The 20,319-nt window shown below is 47.1% G+C and overlaps 1 protein-coding gene across 11 annotated transcripts in view; it reads right to left on the bottom strand.

The window, feature by feature from the left end:
* The window catches only part of zc3h18 (zinc finger CCCH-type containing 18), a 213,392-nt gene that overhangs the window by 53,045 nt on the left and 140,028 nt on the right, over positions 1-20,319 (bottom strand). For 10 of the 11 annotated variants that reach the window (XM_085991932.1, XM_085991931.1, XM_085991934.1 and 7 more), the window contains 2 exons: positions 6,172-6,360; positions 4,642-4,779 (listed from right to left, as the gene is read on the bottom strand). In XM_085991932.1, the coding sequence (XP_085848058.1) occupies positions 4,642-4,779; positions 6,172-6,360 (327 nt within the window). The remainder of the gene's footprint in view (positions 1-4,641; positions 4,780-6,171; positions 6,361-20,319) is intronic. The other variant, XM_085991940.1, reaches the window with a different exon arrangement.

A 20,319-nucleotide genomic window follows, 5' to 3' on the forward strand; every position in this document is an offset into this window, starting at 1 on the left:
TGGAGGTGGTGATGCTCCCATGCGCCTGCTGCCCTTGTCCTTCTAGGTGGTAGAGGTCGTGGGTTTGGAAGGTGCTGCCGAAGAAGCCTTGGCGAGTTGCTGCAGTGCATCTTGTAGATGGTACACACTGCAGCCACGGTACGCCGGTGGTGGAGGGAGTGAATGTTTAAGGTGGTGGATGGGGTGCCAATCAAGCGAGCTGCTTTGTCCTGTATGGAGTCGAGCTTCTTCAGTGTTGTTGGAGCTGCACTCATCCAGGCAAGTGGCGAGTATTCCATCACACTCCTTACTTGTGCCTTGTAGATGGTGGAAAGGCTTTGGGGAGTCAGGTGGTGAGACACTCACCGCAGAATACCCAGCCTCTGGCCTGCTCTTGTTGCCACAGTATTTATGTGGCTGGTCCAGTTAAGTTTCTGGTCAATGGTGATCCCCAGGATATTGATAGTGGGGGATTCGGCAATGGTAATGCCATTGAATGTTAAGGGGCAGTGGTTAGACGCTTGCTTTTTGGAGATAGTCATTGCCTGGCACTTGTGTGGCGCGAATGTTACCTGCCACTTATCAGCCCAAACCTGAATGTCGTCCAGGTCTTGTTGCATGCGGGCAGGGACTGCTTCATTATCTGAGGTGTTGTGAATGGCACTGAACACTGTGTAGTCATCAGCGAACATCCCCACTTCTGACCTTATGATGGAGGGAAGGTCATTGATGAAGCAGCTGAAGATGGTTGGGCCTAGGGCACTGCCCTGAGGAACTCCTGCAGCGATGTCCTGGGGCTGTGATGAATGACCTCCAACCACCACAACCATCTTCCTTTGTGCTCGGTATGACTCCAGCCAGTGGAGAGTTCCCCCTGATTCCCATTGGCTTCAGTGTTCTCTGGTGTTCACACCCTATTGAGCAATCTTCCTTTTATTGTGAGATTACTCTCCACGCATGAGGGATGTTTGGAAAATGATAACAGAACTGCGGGCTTCCCCATAATAAAATATCTTTCAGCTCATAATATTGCAGGCTTTCCCTTGTGAAATTGTAACAGAGCCACAAGCTTCTCTTCTGTGTTTGGGTGTCTATTTCCATCTATGTGCAAAACATTTCAATGGTTGTATGAGCCAAGACCAGAGTTAGCTTCCACTAGAATGCATTTGAAGCCATTTCTAACTCCAACCTTCTTTCATTCTTAGTCCAAAAGACAGCAATATTTCCACTACTAGAATCCTGGCCAGAATCATATCAAAGACACTGACAATTAAGGGTAAAATGCTAGACTTAGATATCAAAAACTGGTTTGGAGTTGGGTACAGGGTGTGCAACTCCGAACCAGTTACCAAAAATAGAGTGAAACCAATTTTTGATTTCTGTAAATCTAACTTTTTACCCTGAATTGTCAGTGCCTTGAATGTGATTCTGGCCAGGATTTAATGTAGGGAATGAAACTGCTGGAGGGAGGAACCAGAAATACACACCGACAGGAAAAGTGTGTAAGGGACAGTTGGAAACAGAATATCTTGCTGTCAGACGAGCACCAATGTTTCTCAGTGCACAGAACTTAGAATACAAGGGGGTAGAAGTTATGCTGCAGCTGTTCAAAGCCCTGGTTAGCCCACACCTGGAGCACTGGGAGCAGTTCTGGGCACCACACCTTAGGAAGGATATATTGGCCTTGGAGGGAGTGCAGCGTAGGTTTACCAGAATGATACCTGGACTCCAAGGGCTAAATTATGAGGAGAGATTACACAAACTATGGTTGAATTCCCTGGAATTTAGAAGGTTAAGGGACGGTTTGATCGACATTTTCAAGATATTATGGGGAACTGATAGGGTAGATAGAGAGAAACTATTTCTGCTGGTTGGGGAGTCTAGGACTAGGGGGCATAGTCTAAAAATTAGAGCCAGACCTTTCAGGAATTAAGTTAAGAAACACTTCTGCACATAAAGTGTGGTTGACGTTTGAAACTCTTCCGCAAACGGTAATTGATGCTAGGTCAATTGTTAACTGTACTCTATTATATTATGAACCATACATTTGTCAAAAGCCTTTTTCTGTCTCATCTTAACCTCTAAATCTTTACTCATCCAGGGAGCTCTAGCTTTGGATGCCCATCCTTTCCCCCCTCATGGGACTGTGTCTACTCTGTACCTGGACCATATTCTCTTTGAAGGCCTCCCATTGCTCAATTACTGTTTTGCCTGCCAATTTTTGATTCCAATCCACCTGGGCCAGATCCCTTGTTAGCCCTCCTCCAGTGAAATATTTTTACGCTTGAATGTCCCTTGTGTTTATCCATAACTATTCTGAACCTGATGATATCATCTGCCCCTATCTTTTTTTAAATTTGTTTTCCCTCTCTCTCTCACATGGCAGCTGTCAACCATTCTGCCATTGCCATTTACACTTCATCTAGAATCATCTTTTGTTTCTTGACTTGTCCCATTACCGTCTCCTTTGGCCTCGCACCATCATCCCTTTTGTCTCTTAATCTCTCCGGCCTTCCACCCTATCACAGACCTTCCCCTTTTGTTCTTTCCTCCCCTACCCCCTCTCCCGGCCCCGACACCTGCTTAAAAACCTGTTCCATCTCCAACTTTTTCCAGTTCTGACGAAGGGTCATCGACCTGAAACGTTAACTCTGTTTCCCTCTCCACAGATGCTGCCTGACCTGCTGAGTGTTTCCAGCATTTTCTGTTTTTATTTCAGATTTCCAGCATCCGCAGTACTTTGCTTTTGAAATGATCATCACTGTTCCCTAAATGCTCTCCCATTGAAACATGCTTCACTTGTCCCACTTCATTCCCTCGAACTCGATCCAGCACGGCTTTCTTCCACGTTGGGCTGGAAACATACTGAGCAAGAAAGTTCCCTTGTACACATCTCAGGAATTCCTTCCCTCTCTTTGCCCTTTCACTGTTACTATCCCAGCACATATTAGGATAACTGAAATAACAACAGAAAATGCTGGAAAAACTCAGCAGGCCAGGCAACATCCGTGGAGAGAGAGATAGAGTCAGGTCTCTGTCATTCTTGCATTAGAAAAAAGTTGCTCCATTAAGAGAACCCATTGCCTAATTATGTTCAGTGTTGAAAATCCTTTTAGTGAAACTGGACACTTCCTCATATGCACTCCCTTCTGAACAAAAGATATTTTAAATTGCAATCCGACTGCAGGCTTTCCCCTTGTATGTAAAAGGATGAGGAAGTTGTAATGGAACCACAAACTCCCCCTCCCACCCCCGTATCATTTGACTAGGTTTCCCTCTGTATGGAAAATAATTCCATAGCAATAATGGAACACCAGGTTAAATTTGACTTCCAAATGCCTGTATCCAATGCCTCTTTGTACTCCCTTGATGCCCCAGTGAAATCCTTTAGCAACACAAAAGTAGGTCAGCTCACAGATTTCCTTGTGGATATGAGAAGGTGAACCTGCCAGATGTGCCGGAATGACCGATGCCCTCACCCAGGCAGCTGTGCTACCCTCCCTGCCCCACCCTCCCTGCCCCTGACAAAAGTCAGCACTCGAGACAGAAAGCTTTGGATTACTGCTTGTGCCCCATTATCAGAGGCCAATTATTTAGTAAATTGTTCGAGTTCTCTCGAATTCTCTCTTAAAACTAATTCCTAACTCACAATACCTCACACTTTACCTTTAAAAACATCCTATAACCCTTCTCTTTGACCATACCTTCAGCCTCCTTTTCCCCCCCCCCCACCCCCCGACCCAATTTAAGGAGGGATATACTTGCATTGGAGGCAGTACAGAGAAGGTTCACTCGGTTGATTCCTGGGATGAAGGGGTTGACGTATGACGAAAGGTTGAGCAGGTTGGGCCTATACTCATTGGAGTTTAGAAGAATGAGAGGTGATCTTATTGAAACATAAGATTCTGAGGGGGATTGACAGGGTGGATGCTGAGAGGATGTTTCCCCTCGTGGGGTATCTAGAATTTGGGGGCATAGTTTCTGAATAAGGGGCCGCCCATTTAAGATGGAGAGGAGGAGGAATTTCTTCTCTCAGAGGATTGTGAATCTTTGGAATTCTCTACCCCAGAGAGCTGGAGAGGCGGAGTCAGTGAATATATTCAAGGCGGGGATTGACAGACATTTGAACTACAGGGGAGTCGGGGGGTATGGGGAACGGGCAGGAAAGTGGAGTTGAGGCCAAGATTGGATCAGCCATGATCTTACTGAATGGCGGAGCAGGCTCGAGGGGCTGACTGGCCGACTCCTGCTCCGGTTTCTGATGTTCCCCCGACCCCACTGTTCATTCTCCACCGTTCCACCTGGCATATTGAAGACATTCTGGAAACAGAACATCTCACTGCAAGACTAATGGTGCTTTCTGTATTACTGAACAGAATCAAGACTGGGACCTTTACTCGAGTAAACAATATTTCTGGTGATGGATGCTTCAAGAGATTAGCTATCACTCAGTGTCAACAGAGGGCCAAAGGAAACAGTAACCACACAAGACAGAGAAAAGGCACAACTTAAAATAAACCGGGGGATGGGGGAACATGAAAAAGAGCAAATCTGTGGTACTGAGTGCAGATAAAATCGGGGTGGACCAGAAGCATCTGTACACATGCAGTTTGACGCCACTGTTTGGAATACTGCTAGAATGGGACTCGCACTGATTCCCACCTTGATCTGCTGCCAGAATAGGAGCTGTGTCTGGAGGAATGGCTGGAATAGGAGCTGTAAGAGGAAGATCTCGAGTGCGACCTTGACCGTGACCTGGATGAGCCAGATCCTGAATAGGAAGAAGAGCGAGATGAAGACCTGAAACAGATTTTAAAAAAGTAATGTTGACTTCAAAACAACAATCACAGCTTAGTGCAGTACAGTGTCACAGACAGCAAGTTGACCCCATAGATTCGCAGACCTGTGCTATGATTCATGTGCCTCTTTGAGATGACCAATATGGTATGTCTAATCATTTCACAGCAAAAGGTAAAACAGGCTCTCCTTTCATAATATGGCTCAGCACCACACCGCACATTGTACTTAACCACCGAGCTACTGAAGCTCCGAAAAGCTTCTTATTTAATGAATAAGTTATCAGTTGGGGCTTAGGGTAACCACAAAGTACAAAAGGCAGAGATGTTTTCACCAGGAGTAGGAACTGGTTAAGTAACTGCAATTGCTTGTGGGAGGAGAACGAGATCAGTTGAGAACTGGGTTAAGGAGCAAGACGAAAGATGCTCTGGAGGTTTTAACAGTGGGAGATGCAACAAAAGGTGAGAGCAAATATTTTGGATAGGGGAGGAGAGGATACAGCATTGTCCAGGAACAAGTGGTGACACAATGCAATGCTTTGGACAAACAAAAGGGGAAGCGAGTTGGGCCTCAGTAAATTGACCAGTCACTGAACTTTAATCAGGCGCGCACATTTGCCTTTTTTTGGACATTAAACCACATAACCCACCAAAAGAAGTCAGTTTGACAGGCCATTAATTATACCAGATCCGGAGGAAGCAGCAGGTGCATAAAGTAAAAAGAGGTCTGGCTCTATATACTGGGTGCAAGGTCTATATCTCAGTGGGAGTATAGGAATGGCTGGGGGAGAATTACAAAATCAGTCTGCACTGTCACACGTGTGATACCGACGCAGAGTATTTCAGCACAGATTCTCTTACCACCCCTTCTCCATCCCCAGTATAAGGCTGGAGCAACACACTCAAAATGCATTGTCCCCAGCCAGCCCCAGAATTCCTTGAATTTCTTCTCCTGGGTCATTTACATGGTCTGGGGGTTGGTTGGTCCATGGTGGGGCCTGCACCAGTAGTATTGACAGGAAAATCATGGGCCTTCCAGGTTGGCCTTGGCGAGCGGCACCTTCTGGCTGCTAATTTCCATTGGCAGCCAATAGGTCCTGATTGGGCTTCAGGATCCTCGAGGGGGGTAGGGACAAAACCCCCTGTATTTAACGCCTACCTGAAATGCTTCTGCCTGACCCTGGACCCAGTGGGGATTCAGGGCTGACCACAGCACCATCTTTTCTGAGTGCATTGAGGTGCCCAGCCAACATTGCAGATGAATAATTATATGGGAGCCATAAAAATTGGTCCTTGCCATTTTTTAACCCATATCGATGATAGACTTGGATCAGATTTGGTGAAAGACATTCAGTAAAGTGGCCTGAAGCGCAGTTGGTTCCAAGATTCAATGTACCTCGATGAGCCAGACACTGAAACGGACGACCCGGACGCTCTTCGTCGTTTGCGCCCACGGCCTGGTGACGTTGTTGAAACAGGCCTTTTTTTGGGCGATTTGGATCGGCGCCAGGGGTCTTTCCATTCATCTGCCCGTTTCACAGCGGTCGTGGGAGCAGCTTCTTTCTTGGGTGGCTCAACTTGCCGGCTAGTAATGACAATAAATTTGGTTGGTATTTAGATCCTGCTCTTAATGATCAGCTCCACACTAGTGTTGGGCACTGAAAGATCACCAATTATTACAATATTGCGCTGCTCCCACAAATAGCTTCCTCCTTTCCTGAAAGTGCTGCTTGGGAATGGTCACACCAGTTACTCTCCAGCATATCGCTTCAGACAAGCTAAATGCAGCACGGTCCAGGAATCGAACCATGGATCTCACTGGGTTGTAAGGCTCAGTTAAACACTATTTACCAACTATCCCATCAGGAAAGCTCCATATTGTACTTAAAATAAGCCAGTTACATCATGGTGGCTTCTGGATCATCGGCACTGGGCCTTCTTATTGATGGAAAGTTGACCACAGGAACTTCCAGTGCTTTGTTGGGAGACTGGGAAGTTTTACTTCAAGTACTTCCTCTATTTAAAATAATATTCCTCCCCTGTTACCAAAGAGATTTTCTCTGTCTCTTCCCTCCCTCCCAGATCCCTGTACACAATTCCTTTGGAAGGATTGTGGACTAGTACTCTGCTGCTTTTTGCACTAATTCAAAGCAGATATGCCAAAGATTAATTTATCCTCAGATAAATTAATAAAGAAATAACTTTAGCCAAGTTTGCCCTGGCTACATCAAAAATAGGGAGATCAGTGGATGCAGCGAAAGTTGCAGAAGGATTTAGCTCACTTAGACAGTTGGGCCGACAAATGACATTTAACAGTGAGAAATGTAAAACACAGTGAGTGGTCAAAAACCATGCTCCAGAAACATACAATAAATGGAATAGAATGAGCACAGGGAGACTTGGAAACAGATCTATGGGGTGACATTGGAAACATCACTTTCAATGCAGCAAAACTATTAAATAAAGCTAAAAAATATACCGGGATAGGCAGCCAGGACAGTACAGTACAAGCATACAGAGGTTAACTCAGTCTTCAGAATGCACAGGTAAAACCTCATTTCAAATCCTGGCTATCAGGCCACAAAAAAGTTGCTGCTACATTGGAAATAGTAAAACAATAAGATTAATCCCAAGGGCAAAGAGGATAAGTTATCAGCAACATCACCGGTTGCATGGAAAAATGGATTGAATCGCACAATGCAATGCTCAAAACACCCGTAAAATCCCAGAATCCCACACAATAGAACTGGATTTATTCAGTCACCGTAAACCAGTGGCTATGAATACAAAGAATATTGAAATTTGAGCTCTGTAGTCTGGTATATAAAATATTAAAATGGCATAGAAAAGGTAAACCCAAAATATTAAAAGCCAGGAATGTAGGACCAGAGACATAAATGTAAATTATTGAAAAGTAAATCTAAAACGAATACATCAAGGGAAAATTAAAAATGTCTTTACTCAATCGATGTTTGGCCCAAATGTTTGCCGGGGGGGGTAGTAGAGAAACGATTAGGGACATACCAAGTACAGCTGGATTGACCACTTTGGTGCCGTCCAGATCGCTTTTCTTGTGGCCAGTGAAAAGGACCGGTTCCAATCAAGCCCACGCTTCTCATGAACCGAAACACTATAGGAAGGATGTGATTGCATTGGAGAGGGTGCAGAGGAGATTCACCAGGATGTTACCTGGGCTGGAGCGTTTCAGCTATGAAGAGAGACTGGACAGGCTGGGGTTGTTTTCCTTAGAGCAGAGAAGGCTGAGGGGGGCCCTGAATGAGGTGTACAAAATTATGAGGGGCATAGATAGGGTAGATAGAAAGGAACTTTTCCCCTTAGTAGAGGGGTCAATAACCAGGGGGCATAGTTTCAAGGTAAGGGACAGGAGGTTTAGAGGGGATTTGAGGAAAAACTTTTTCACCCAGAGGGTGGTTGGAATCTGGAACTCACTGCCTGAAAGGGTGGTAGAGGCAGGAACCCTCAACATTCAAGAAGCATTTAGATGAGCATTTGAAACGCCATAGCATACAAGGCTACGGACCAAGTGCTGGAAAATGGGATTAAAATAGACAGGGCTTGATGGCCGGTGCGGACACGATGGGCCGAAGGGCCTCTTTCTGTGCTGTATAACTCTATGAAACACGACCAGACACTCGAAAGAGGCAATTTGGGAGTTAGTGAACAATAACCCCAATATACTATCGACAGGCACACTGGGAATAGCAACTGTGGACCAGAGACGGTGAGAACGTGCATATGAGGTTACAAGTATTAATTAGATTAAGAAATAAGCTAGCAGAATCAAAAGTCAAACAGCAGGCCTTAAATCAACATTTCATTTAACTTTTAGAATTTGTTGCAAAATAATGAGCCATCCTGAAGCGCTCTCAGATCGCTGAAGCAACACTTAATTTGGACCAACATCCGTGAGTTGTTTATTCATGAAGTTGGATATTTACAGATTGTTCCACAAACCCAGCTAGTGTAGATACAATTACCAGCACTCAAGGTGCAGTTACTCAGGGGCAGAGGATCCAAGAGGAATGAATGAACAACACCTCTACAGAGGGAGCTTCATCATCCCGGTGTCCCAGAAGGCGGCTATCAACATCCTAGAGGAAGGCAAGACAATCAGCTCAACCGCGCTGGCTCCTAGGGTTGAGCTTTTAAGAACATAAGAAATAGGAGCAGGCATAGGCCATTCGGCCCTTTGAGCCTGCTCCGCCATTCAATGAGGTCATGGCTGATCTTCTGCCTCAACTCCATTCACCGGCCCTATCGCCATATCCCTTGATGCCTTTACTAGTCAGAAATCTATCGACTTCTGTTTTGAATATAGCCAATGACTGAGCCTCCACAGCCCTCTGGGGTAGAGAATTCCAAAGATTCACCACCCTCTGTGTGAAGAAATTTCTTCTCATCTCAGTCCTGAATGGCCTACCCTTTATCCTGAGGCTGTGGCCCCTGGTTCTAGACTCCCCGGCCAAGGGAAACATTCTCCCAGCATCCACCCTATCAAGCCCTGTAATAATTTTGTATGCTTCAATGAGATCCCCTCTCATTCTTCTGAATTCAAGAGAATACAGGCCTAGTTTACTCAATCTCTTCTCATACAACAGTCCGCCATCCCAGGAATCAATCTCGTGAACCTTCGTTGCACTCCCTCTATGGCAAGTATATCATTCCTTAGGTAAGGAGACCAAAATTGTACACAGTACTCCAGGTGTGGTCTCACCAAGGCCCTATATAATTGGAGTAAGACTTCTTTACTCCTGCACTCAAATCCTCTTGTAATGAAGGCCAGCATACCATTTGCCTTCCTAATGGCTTGCTGCACCTGCACATTCACTTTCAGTGACTCATGTACAAGGACACCCAGGTCCCTTTGAGCATCTGCATTCCCCAATCTTTCACCATTTTGGAAATACTCTGCCTTTCTGTTTTTTCTACCAAAGTGGATAACTTCACGTCCATGTTCTCGCCCACTCACTGAGCCTGTCGAGATCCCCTTGAAGCCTCTTCACATCCTCTTCGCAACTGACACTGCCACCTAGCTTTGTATCAACAACAAATTTGGAAATGTTACATTTAGTCCCCTCATCCAAATCATTGATATAGATTGTGAATAGCTGGGGTCCAAGCACCAATCCTTGCGATACCCCCCTAGTCACAGCCTGCCATCCTGAAAAAGACCCATTTATCCCCACTCTTTGTTTTCTCTATAAATTCTGGTAGCACTGCTAATTACAAGCATTAAGACTTCAATTGACCCAATAAACTGGCTATTGAATGTCATCAGCTATCTACCGAGACTAATCTTAAATTAATCCCACCAATCTCAACTGCAAATTGATAATCAGCAAACCAGTTAGTGCAGAATTAGTGATCTAACTAAACTAAACTGTCTGAATAACCTCATCATTTCATTAGTTAACCCTATCTACTAATGTCTTGCATACTTAATATTTAAGTACTGCTAATTATGATTCTGAAGTTAATAAACAATTGTGCACAACTTGTTATCTGACAACTTCTTTCATGATCTGGCAAGAAAGGATTAATTCATTCACTGGCAGCTTGTGTGTACTGTAATTGGAGAGCGATAAGGTAATATAAATACAATCCGACTGGGTGATGCAAGATAGGTCAGCGAGCCAAATCTAGACATCATTAACTCCCAAGTGTAGACTGGGCGGTAAACCCAAGACGGTTCCTTAACAAAGAGTTATGGATAAGGGGTTAAGGATTTGTCTGGTGCATTTTTGATTAATATTCTGGCCAGGGTGTCGATCCCAATGTTCTTATAATGAAGTACCGGTGGTTACAGGTCTGTTACAGTTGGTGGGAGCAAGTTGAGGGGATGAATTAAGACTCAACAAGTACATTGCCACATTAAATTGATTTATCCCAAAATGTATTGCTTAAACACCTTAAATGATCCTAGTGGCAGCACAGAATTTTTAAAAACACTTTTAAGCAGTTCAGCCACTACAGAAATCTTGAGTTCTGTGACTTTAAAGAACTCAAAAAACAAAGTCAGAAAAGAGTATTGAGGATTTGGAGTGGAAGTGAAATTTAGGCTCTGAATAGTTGCTTTTCAGATGCAAACTCAGATTCAAAGATGGAAGCTGCTGGAAGGCTGGGAAGATGGAAGGGTCCAATAAATCTAAAATACTTTCTATTTACAAAATTCTCAGGATGAATACTGCACAAGTATCTGCAAAATATTTGGGGCAATTCTGCACGTTGGAACTCCAACTGGGTGCATTATTCTGCACTGGGAGCTTGTACAAGGGAATCACTCGATCCCATGGCTGAAGACGACCAACACATTGAGTAGCTTGAATATCATACAAATCAGTACTTTTCACAAAACCACAGATTGAAAATAGTAAAGCCGATTGGATATAACTTGCATTTATACAGCGCCTTTAAGGCTTGGTCAAAAAGGTAGTTTTGAAGGAGAGTCTTAAAGGAGGAGAGAGAGGCAGAGAAGTTTAGGGAGGGAATTCCAGAGATTTGAGCCTAGACAGCTGAAGGCACGGCCGCCAATGGTGGGGTGAAGGAAGTGAGTGATCCGTAGGAGGCCAGAATTGGAAGAGCACAGAGATCTGAGGGTTGTAGGGCTAGAGGACGTTACAGAGATATGTAGGGGTGAGGCTATGGAAGAATCTGAACATGAGGACCGGGAGCCAGTGTGCGCAGGGGTGATGGGTGAACGGGACTTGGTGCAAGTTACGACACCAGCAGCAGAGTTTTGGAAGAGCTCCAGTTTATGAAGGGTGAAAGATGGGAAGTCTGCCATTGAAATAGTTGATTCTGGTGGTAACAAAAGCATGGATGAGGGCATGAACAGCAGATAAGCTGTGGCAGGGGTGGAAATGGGCTATATTATGGATGTGGAAGTAGGTGGGCTTTGTAATGGAGAGAATACAAGGTCAAAAGCTCAGCTTGGGGGTCAAATAGGACAGCGAGGTTGCGAACAGTCTAGTTCAGCCTGAATCAGTGGCTAGGAAAGAGGATGGCGCCAGCTACATCCCAGTATAAGCTTTTCCTGTCAAATGAAACAACAACGAGGGGATGTGGTCGGCGACGAGGGAACAGCGTCGGCGACAAGGACCGAAGACAATGGTTTTAGTCTTCCCAATATTTATTGGAGGAAATTGCAGCTGTTCCAGAACGCTATGTCAGAGGAGCAGTCTGGCATCACAGAGGCAGTGGATGGGAAACCTCTCAATCTCACGGTGCTTACACTACACACTCAGCTGTGGTCACAAAGAAGTGTTTATGCTTTTGGAATTTCAGCTCAGGAGGAAGCTTTTGATCAGCAAGAATATGAGGAACTATTGCTTGTGCCAACAGTATAAATACAGGTTATTTTACAATTCACAATAAAGTCGCTACACAAAAGTATTATCACGGCTCCATTTTTATATATTTTTTTTATATAAACTGTGTGAAATTAGCTGCCACCCGAGCCACCAGCCCCAACATAATAGAAATTTGAATGAGTGCATATCTACACAAGGCCAAAAACACTGCCTGGAAACCTCTGCGGTAAATTACTTGGAGCAGGATGGGATATCCCCTTAAACTTCCCTGTACTCAAATTTAGGATGAAGCACAAGATCCAGATGTGGCTGTCGTTGTATGGGTGGCTTCGGTGCAGAATGCTGCAGGTACAAATTTTCCAGAGCTCGCCATTGTGCATTTGAATAGATCACAGATCAGATTGGAAGAGAGAGAGGAAGAGGGGTTTAACAGAGAAAGACTTCACTATTACCTGAGTCAATCTGCGGTCATCGGGCCCAAAAATAGATGCAGAGGCACTGGAAAGTGTACAACATTACTGATCCCAAGTGCAGAGGGCAAGCTACAAGTCACTGGTTTTCATACAACGAGTCGAGTTGTGGAATGTGTCATACACAGCAATGGAATCTGACTTAATCGGTCACTGTAAACCAGTGGCTCCGAATATCAGGAAGAGAAGAGAAACTCACATTCCATACTGTGGAGAGAAAGCAGTTGAGGGGGGAAATGATATCAGGGTGCATACAATATTAAATGACATAAACAGGTAAACTCGGAATAGAAAGAAACGCCATGAGAGTGGGACCAGTGACACCAATGGATGCAGCGTGACCAGTGCAGGAGCCAAGGATACAAACCCTTTGAGTGCAATTGTAAAACAAAGAGTCCACAGTGAATTAAAAAGTTGAAGTTTGAGAATACGAGAGAGCATACAATGCCACTTGTAAACATTTCATTAGGCATAAATAAACGCTGTTTTTTTTAAATGAGAGAGATTTGGGCCATGTTGACTGTGCTCATCCCTAGTTGCCCTGCTTGTAATAATTGTTTGTATAACCGGGTGGCTTGCTGGGCCATTTCAGAAGGTATGAAGAGTAAATTGCACGACAGGAGTCATGTGTAGGACAGACCAGGTCGAGGTGGCACGTCCCCTTCCTTGAAGGATGTTAGTGAACCAGTTGAGATTTTTATGGCAGTCCTGTAGCTTTTATGGTCATTTTATTCTGGTGCTGGTCATAAATGAGCAGATTTATTTAATACAATTTCACAATCTGCCATGGTGGGATTTGGCCCATCGAGCTGCTTCACCCAGAATCCGAAGTATAATTATTCGATCACGGATTCTCTCTTCATACCCCCACCAACTCCATCTGTTAAGCCTCTACCTTAAGAGGCTCTAAATTCAAGAGATCAAGCAGTGGTGATAAACACGCTCAACAGATACCCACAGTTCCTTTTAAAGGTGCTAATTGATAATGAAACAGCTATCTCCACATCCACTATCCTGTGAGGTAACCTTGCTGGAGTATTGTGAACATTGTACTTGTCAGAGGCCAGTGTCGGGAGGAGCAGAGAGCGGCGGTTCGTGGGCTTTTTTTTTTTTAAAAACAGAGGCTTACCAAACTCTCAGACCGGCGGTGGCGTTCCGGAGCCACATCACGATTCAAAAAGTGACGTGGGCAAAAGGAAGCAGCTAATTGGGTGATTACGGCCAGGTGAGTATTTATACTACTCTATAGTTTGACAGTTAAGATTAATAGTTTATAAAATTTAGAAGGTCTTAATTTTTGTAGTTATAGTTTCTAAGGTCTCTGTTGTATATCGGGGAGTGCTAGTAAACAATGTCCTAGGGGGCGTGTTTGCTAGTGCTGTTGGGGAGGGTTTAAACTAAAATGGCAGGGGATTGGGAACCTGTGCAGGGAGACAGAGGAAAGGGAAGCAAGGATAGAAACAAAAGACAGGAAGGAGAAAAGCAAAAAGTGGAAGGCAGAGAAATCAAGGATGTAAATCAAACATGTTACAGTAAATAATAATTCTAAAAGGACTAAGAGTGTTAAAAAAACAAGCCTGAAGGCTTTGTGTCTTAATGCGAGGAGCATTCGTAATAAGGTGGATGAATTAGCTGTGCAAATAGATGTAAACGGAGAAGATGTAATTGGAATTACGGAGACATGGCTCCAGGATGACCAAGGTTGGGAATTCAACATCCAGGGGTATTCAATATTCAGGAAGGACAGGCAAAAAGGAAATGGAGGTGGGGTAGCATTGCTGGTTAAAGAGGAGATTAACACAACAGTAAGGAAGGATATTAGCTCTGATGATGTGGAATCTGTATGGGTAGAGCTGAGAAATATCAAGGGGCAGAAAACATTAGTGGGAGTTGTATACAGACCCCCAAACAGTAATGCTGAGGTTGGGTTGGCATTAAACGGGAAATTAGAGACGCGTGCAATAAGGGCACAGCAGTTATCATGGGTGACTTTAATCTACATATAGACTGGGCTAACCAAATTAGTAATAATACTGTGGAGGAGGAATTCCTAGAGTGTATACGGGATGGTTTCCTGGACCAATATGTCGAGGAACCAACTAGAGATCAGGCCATCTTAGACTGGGTAAGTGTGTAGGTGCAGCAGGCAGTTAAGAAGGCAAATGGTATGTTGGCTTTCATAGCGAGAGGATTAGAGTACAGGAGCAAGGAGGTCTTGCTGCAGTTGTACAGGGCCTTGGTGAGACCACACCTTGAGTATTGTGTGCAGTTTTGGTCACCTTATCTGAGGAAGGATGTTCTTGCCATGGAGGGAGCGCAGCGAAGATTCACCAGACTGATACCTGGGATGGCAGGAATGACGTATGAGGAGAGATTGGGTCAATTAGGCTTATATTCGCTAGGGTTTAAAAGAATGAGAGGGGATCGCATTGAAACTTATAAAATTCTAACAGGACCAGACAGACTAGATGCAGGAAAGATGTTCCCGATGGCAGGGGAGTCCAGAACCAGGGGTCACAATCTAAGGTTAAGGGGTAAGCCATTTAGGACTGAGATGAGGAGGAATTTCTTCACCCAGAGAGTGGTGAATCTGTGGAATTCTCTACCACAGAAGGCAGTTGAGGCCAACTTATTAAATATATTCAAGAAGGAGTTAGATATATTTCTTAAGGCTAAAGGGATCAAGGGTTTTGGGGAGAAAGCAGGGACAGGGTACTGAATTTGGATGACCAGCCATGATCTCATTAAATGGCAGAACAGGCTCAAGGGGCCGAATGGCCTACTCCTGCTCCTATCTTCTATGTTTCTATGTCTCCTATAGTCTCGTGTTGTCCAGCAGAAATCACTGACTCGCTATAGGTGCAGCTACGATGACACCATTTTAACCACAGACACGAATTTTAGGAGAATGTGCCTTACACACGCACTCACTCTCACAATACATGTGAATGTACTTCACGTGTATATTCACTTAACAAGTCACCATTCATTAACCACTGAAGTAAAGCACTCAACGCCCAGAAAGCACGTGCGCACTCTGCTTTTTGTCTCACCATTTTACCAACAAACGCGCAGAAAGGTTCAAGTTCACATACATACGGCGTGCAAATATGAGCACTAAGATCACAGGCTCAACAATGGTGTCTATTATTCATTTCTTATTTACTAATCAGAAATACAACTGACCACATTTGGATTCCCAATTAGCCACACGTGACTAGTGGCTACAGAGTGGAGCTATAGTAGGGGGTGATTTACAGCCAAATACGGAGGAAAAAACAAGTCAGCTGGGAAGGCAGAGCAAATATGTGAAGGCAAAAGGGAATATGGCAAGGCTGGAAGGCATTTATTTTAATGCAAGGAGTCTTGCAAATAAGGTGGATGAACTGAAGTTGTTGTTGAACACATTGGAGTACGATATTGTTGCTATCACGGAGACATGGTTGAGGGAGGGGCAGGACTGGCAGCTCAATATTCCGGGGTATAGAATCTTCAGGCGAGACAGAGGGGGTGTAAAAGGGGAGGGGGTGTTGCAATATTAATTAAGGAGTCAATTACTGCTGTAAGGAGGGATGATATATTAGCGGGTTCCTCTAATGAGGCCATATGGGTAGAACTTAAAAACAAAAAGGGGGCAAGCACTTTGCTGGGAGTGTACTATTGATGCGCTATCAATTACTCATAAAAGACTGAGAGTTAAGAGAGTAACTAAAGGCTTTTATTAACAAAAGAATGAAGGTCTGCCTCGAGTGGTCGACCGGTCCAGAATACAAAGGGCTGGGGAGCAGTCACCTTTATACTGGGACTTGTGGGAGGAGTCAGCCGAGGCATGTCCAGGCATGTACACAGTGGAATACAAACAGTGGTTTACCACATTCACCCCTTGTTTAAAATTGAGTCCGGCGGGGTGAAGTGTATTAAAAGTTAGTGTATTGGAGTCTCTCCGGAGGTCTTGTCTGCCGCTGTGATCGGCGTGGCGACGGCAGGGGTAGTGGAGCTTCCGGCGTCGAGTCCTGCGTAGGCTGTGGCACAGGCGTGTCGTCCTCGTAGATGTCGAGCGGGTCGCGGGGCCCAGGCCTGCCGTCTGCTGGGGCTGGATATCGGATCGTTGGGGGGGGGGGGGGGGCGTGGTAGTGAGTTACTGCGGCCCCCGAGGGTGCAAGGTCTCTTATGGAGACTGTGTCCTCCCGCCCGTCCGGGTATGCAATGTAAGCATACTGGGGGTTGGCGTGGAGGAGGTCGACCCTCTCGACCAGGGGGTCCGTTTTATGGGTCCTCACGTGTCTTCTCAGTAGGACCGGCCCTGGGGACGTCAGCCATGGCGGTAGCGATGTCCCCGATATGGACTTCCTTGGGAAGACAAACATTTTCTCGTGAGGGGTGGCGTTAGTGGCAGTGCAGAGCAGTGACCGAATAGAGTGGAGCGCATCGGGGAGCACATCCTGCCAGCGGGAGGTTGGAAGGCCCCTAGACTTTAAGGCTAGCAGGGCGGCCTTCCAGACTGTCGCATTTTCTCTTTCCACCTGTCCGTTCCCCCGGGGGTTGTAACTGGTGGTCCTGCTTGTGGCAATACCCCTAGTTAGCAGGTACTGACGGAGTTCGTCGCTCATAAACGATGAGCCCCGGTCGCTATGGATATAGCTGGGGAAACCGAACAGGGTGAAGAGGTCGTTCAGACATTTAATGACCGTGGCACTGGTCATGTCCGGGCAGGGGATGGCGAACGGGAAACGGGAGTACTCATCAATAATATTGAGGAAGTACACATTGCGGTCGGAGGAGGGGAGAGGCCCTTTAAAATCAACGCTCAGGCGCTCGAAGGGGCGAGTGGCTTTTATCAGGTGGGCCCTGTCTGGTCTATAAAAGTGCGGTTTGCACTCAGCGCAGACTTGGCAGTTCCTGGTCATGGTCCTGACCTCCTCAATAGAGTAAGGCAGGTTGCGGGCCTTGATGAAGTGGAAGAACCTGGTGACCCCCGGGTGGCAGAGGTCATTGTGGAGGGCCCGCAGTCTATCGATCTGCGCGCTGGCGCAGGTGCCACGCGATAGCGCATCCGGGGGTTCATTGAGCTTCCCGGGCCGGTACAAGATCTCGTAATTGTAGGTGGAAAGTTCGATTCTCCACCTCAAGATCTTGTCATTTTTGATTTTGCCCCTCTGCTTGTTAAACATAAAAGCAACTGAACGCTGGTCAGTGAGCAGGGTAAATCGTTTTCCGGCCAGGTAGTGCCTCCAATGACGCACAGCCTCCACAATCGCCTGGGCCTCCTTCTCAACAGCGGAGTGTCTGGTCTCCGGGCCTTGGAGGGTTCGTGAAAAGAAGGCCACGGGTCTCCCCGCCTGATTGAGGGTAGCGGCCAGGGCAAAGTCGGACGCGTCGCTTTCCACCTGGAAGGGGATGGATTCGTCCACTGCGTGCATGGTGGCTTTGGCAATGTCCTCCTTGATACGGTGGAAGGCTAAGCGGGCCTCTGCCGTCAAGGGAAAAGAGGTGGACTTGATCAGCGGACGGGCCTTGTCCGCATAGTAGGGGAACCACTGGGCGTAATAGGAGAAAAACCCTAGGCACCTCTTCAGGGCCTTGAGGCAGTGGGAGTTCCATAAGGGGACGCATCCGGTCGGGGTCGGGGCCGATGACTCCGTGTTCCACAACACAGCCAAGGATGGCGAGGCGGTTTGTGCGGAATATGCATTTCTCCTTGTTCTATGTCAGGTTCAGGAGTTGGGCGGTGCGGAGGAATTTTTCGAGGTTTGCGTCATGGTCCTGCAAGTCACGGCCGCAGATGGTCACATTGTCCAGATATGGGAAAGTGGCCTGCAACGCATTTTGATCTACCATCCGGTCCATCTCCCTTTGGAAGACGGAGACCCCGTTGGTGACGCCAAAGGGAACCCTAAGGAAGTGATAGAGGCGGCCGTTTGCCTCAAAGGCAGTATACTGGCGGGCCTCAGGGCGGATAGGGAGCTGGTGGTACGCTGATTTCAGGTCAATGGTCGAGAAGACGCGGTACTGCGCGATCTGGTTGACCATATCGGCTATGCGGGGGAGTGGGTAGGCGTCCAGCAGGGTGTAGCGATTTATTGTCTGGCTGTAGTCGATGACCAGGCGCTGCTTCTCGCCGGTCTTAACGACCACAACCTGGGCTCGCCAGGGGCTGCCCTCAATAATCCCTTCCTTCAGGAGCTGCTCCACTTCGGTTTTAATGAAAACCCTGTCCCCGGCACTGTATCGCCTGCTCTTTGTGGCGATGGGCTTACAGTCGGGGGTGAGGTTAGCAAACAGTGGTGGGGGGGTGACTCTGAGTGTGGAGAGGTTGCACCTGGTGCGCGGCGGGCAATTTGGAAGCTGCTGGCTGCGGACTGTGAGTGGGGGTAGGGGTCCACCGTACGCCATCGTAACACTTTTAAGGTGGCACTGAAAATCTAACCCCAGCAGGACGGCAGCGCAGAGAGGTCGGGCAGGACCAGAAGTTTAAAATGATTGTACACGGTCCCGTCTACTACGAGTGTCACCACGCAGTAGCCGCCGATGTCCGCCGACTGGGACTCGGAGGCCATAGAAATCCGCTGGTGCACAGGCAGGACTGGGAGAGAGCAACGCCACACCGTGTCGGGGTGGATGAAGCTCTCCGTGCTCCCAGAGTCAAAAAGGCAGATTGTATCGTGACCATTTACCTTAATGTCCATTGTGGAACTGGCCAGCTGGTGCGGTCTCGCTTGGTCCAGTGTAACGGATGCCAGCGTAGGGGTCGGTGTGTCGCTGCGGGTATCAGATGAGGCGGTGTTGGGGGCCTGCTGCGTTCCGGCTGTCGTCCAAGATGGCGGCGTCCATGATCCCCATGTGGCTGGAGGCGTCCAAAATGGCTGCTGTACCGGTGGTTCGCACATGGCCGGGGAGGCCCAAGATGGCGGCCCGCATGGCCCACACGCGGCGCTGCTGGGGTTCGGGGTGGCTTTGGCCCTGCAGACGCTAGCGTAGTGTCCCTTCTTCCCGCAGCCCGAGCAGATCGCGTTTTTCGCCGGGCAGCGCGCTCTGGGGTGTTTTGCCTGGCCACAGAAGTAGCATTTCTGGCCTTGGGGCACTGCTGTCTGGCCTTGGGACACTGCTGCGGTAGTTGGGCCGTTGCTGGGGTGGCACGGCGCTATGAGGCGGTCCTACCGTGTGCTAGGCTGTCATTCCCCGCGGCGTCCACGGTGCAGAGGAGTAGGCATCCATGCCCCGGTAGGCTGCATCCAATGATAGTGCGAGTTCAGAGGCCTTGTTGAGGTCGAGGTCACTCTGCTCCAACAGTCGCTGTCGGGTGTAATTGGATCTGTGGCCCGCTACAAAAGCGTCCCGGATAAGTTCCTCTGTGTACACGGCGGCCTTTACATCCTTACAACCACAGGCCCGGCCAAGCACAGACAGTGCCTGAAGGTATTCCACGGTCGATTCCCCAGGTTGTTGTTTACGACTCCCCAGAAGGTGCCTGGCGTACACTTCGTTCATTGGGCGCGTGTACTGGTCCTTGAGGAGCTTGATAGCGTCCGCGTACGAGGTCGCGTCTTGGATGACCGAGTACACTCGGTGGTTCACTTTGGAGGTCAGGACATCCAGTTTGTCCTCGTCCGATTTGATTGCTGCGGAGGCGGTCAGGAATTTTTCGAAACACTTAAGCCAGTGAGTAAACTTGGTGGATGAGTCCGCCTCCCGATGATCTAAGTCCAGGCATGCTGGTGTGAGGATCTTCTCCATTATAAACAT

This window comes from Somniosus microcephalus, chromosome 6 (assembly GCF_052327205.1).
Source record: "Somniosus microcephalus isolate GS21.2 chromosome 6, FLI_Smic_1.0, whole genome shotgun sequence".
Classification (NCBI taxonomy): Eukaryota; Metazoa; Chordata; class Chondrichthyes; order Squaliformes; family Somniosidae; genus Somniosus; species Somniosus microcephalus.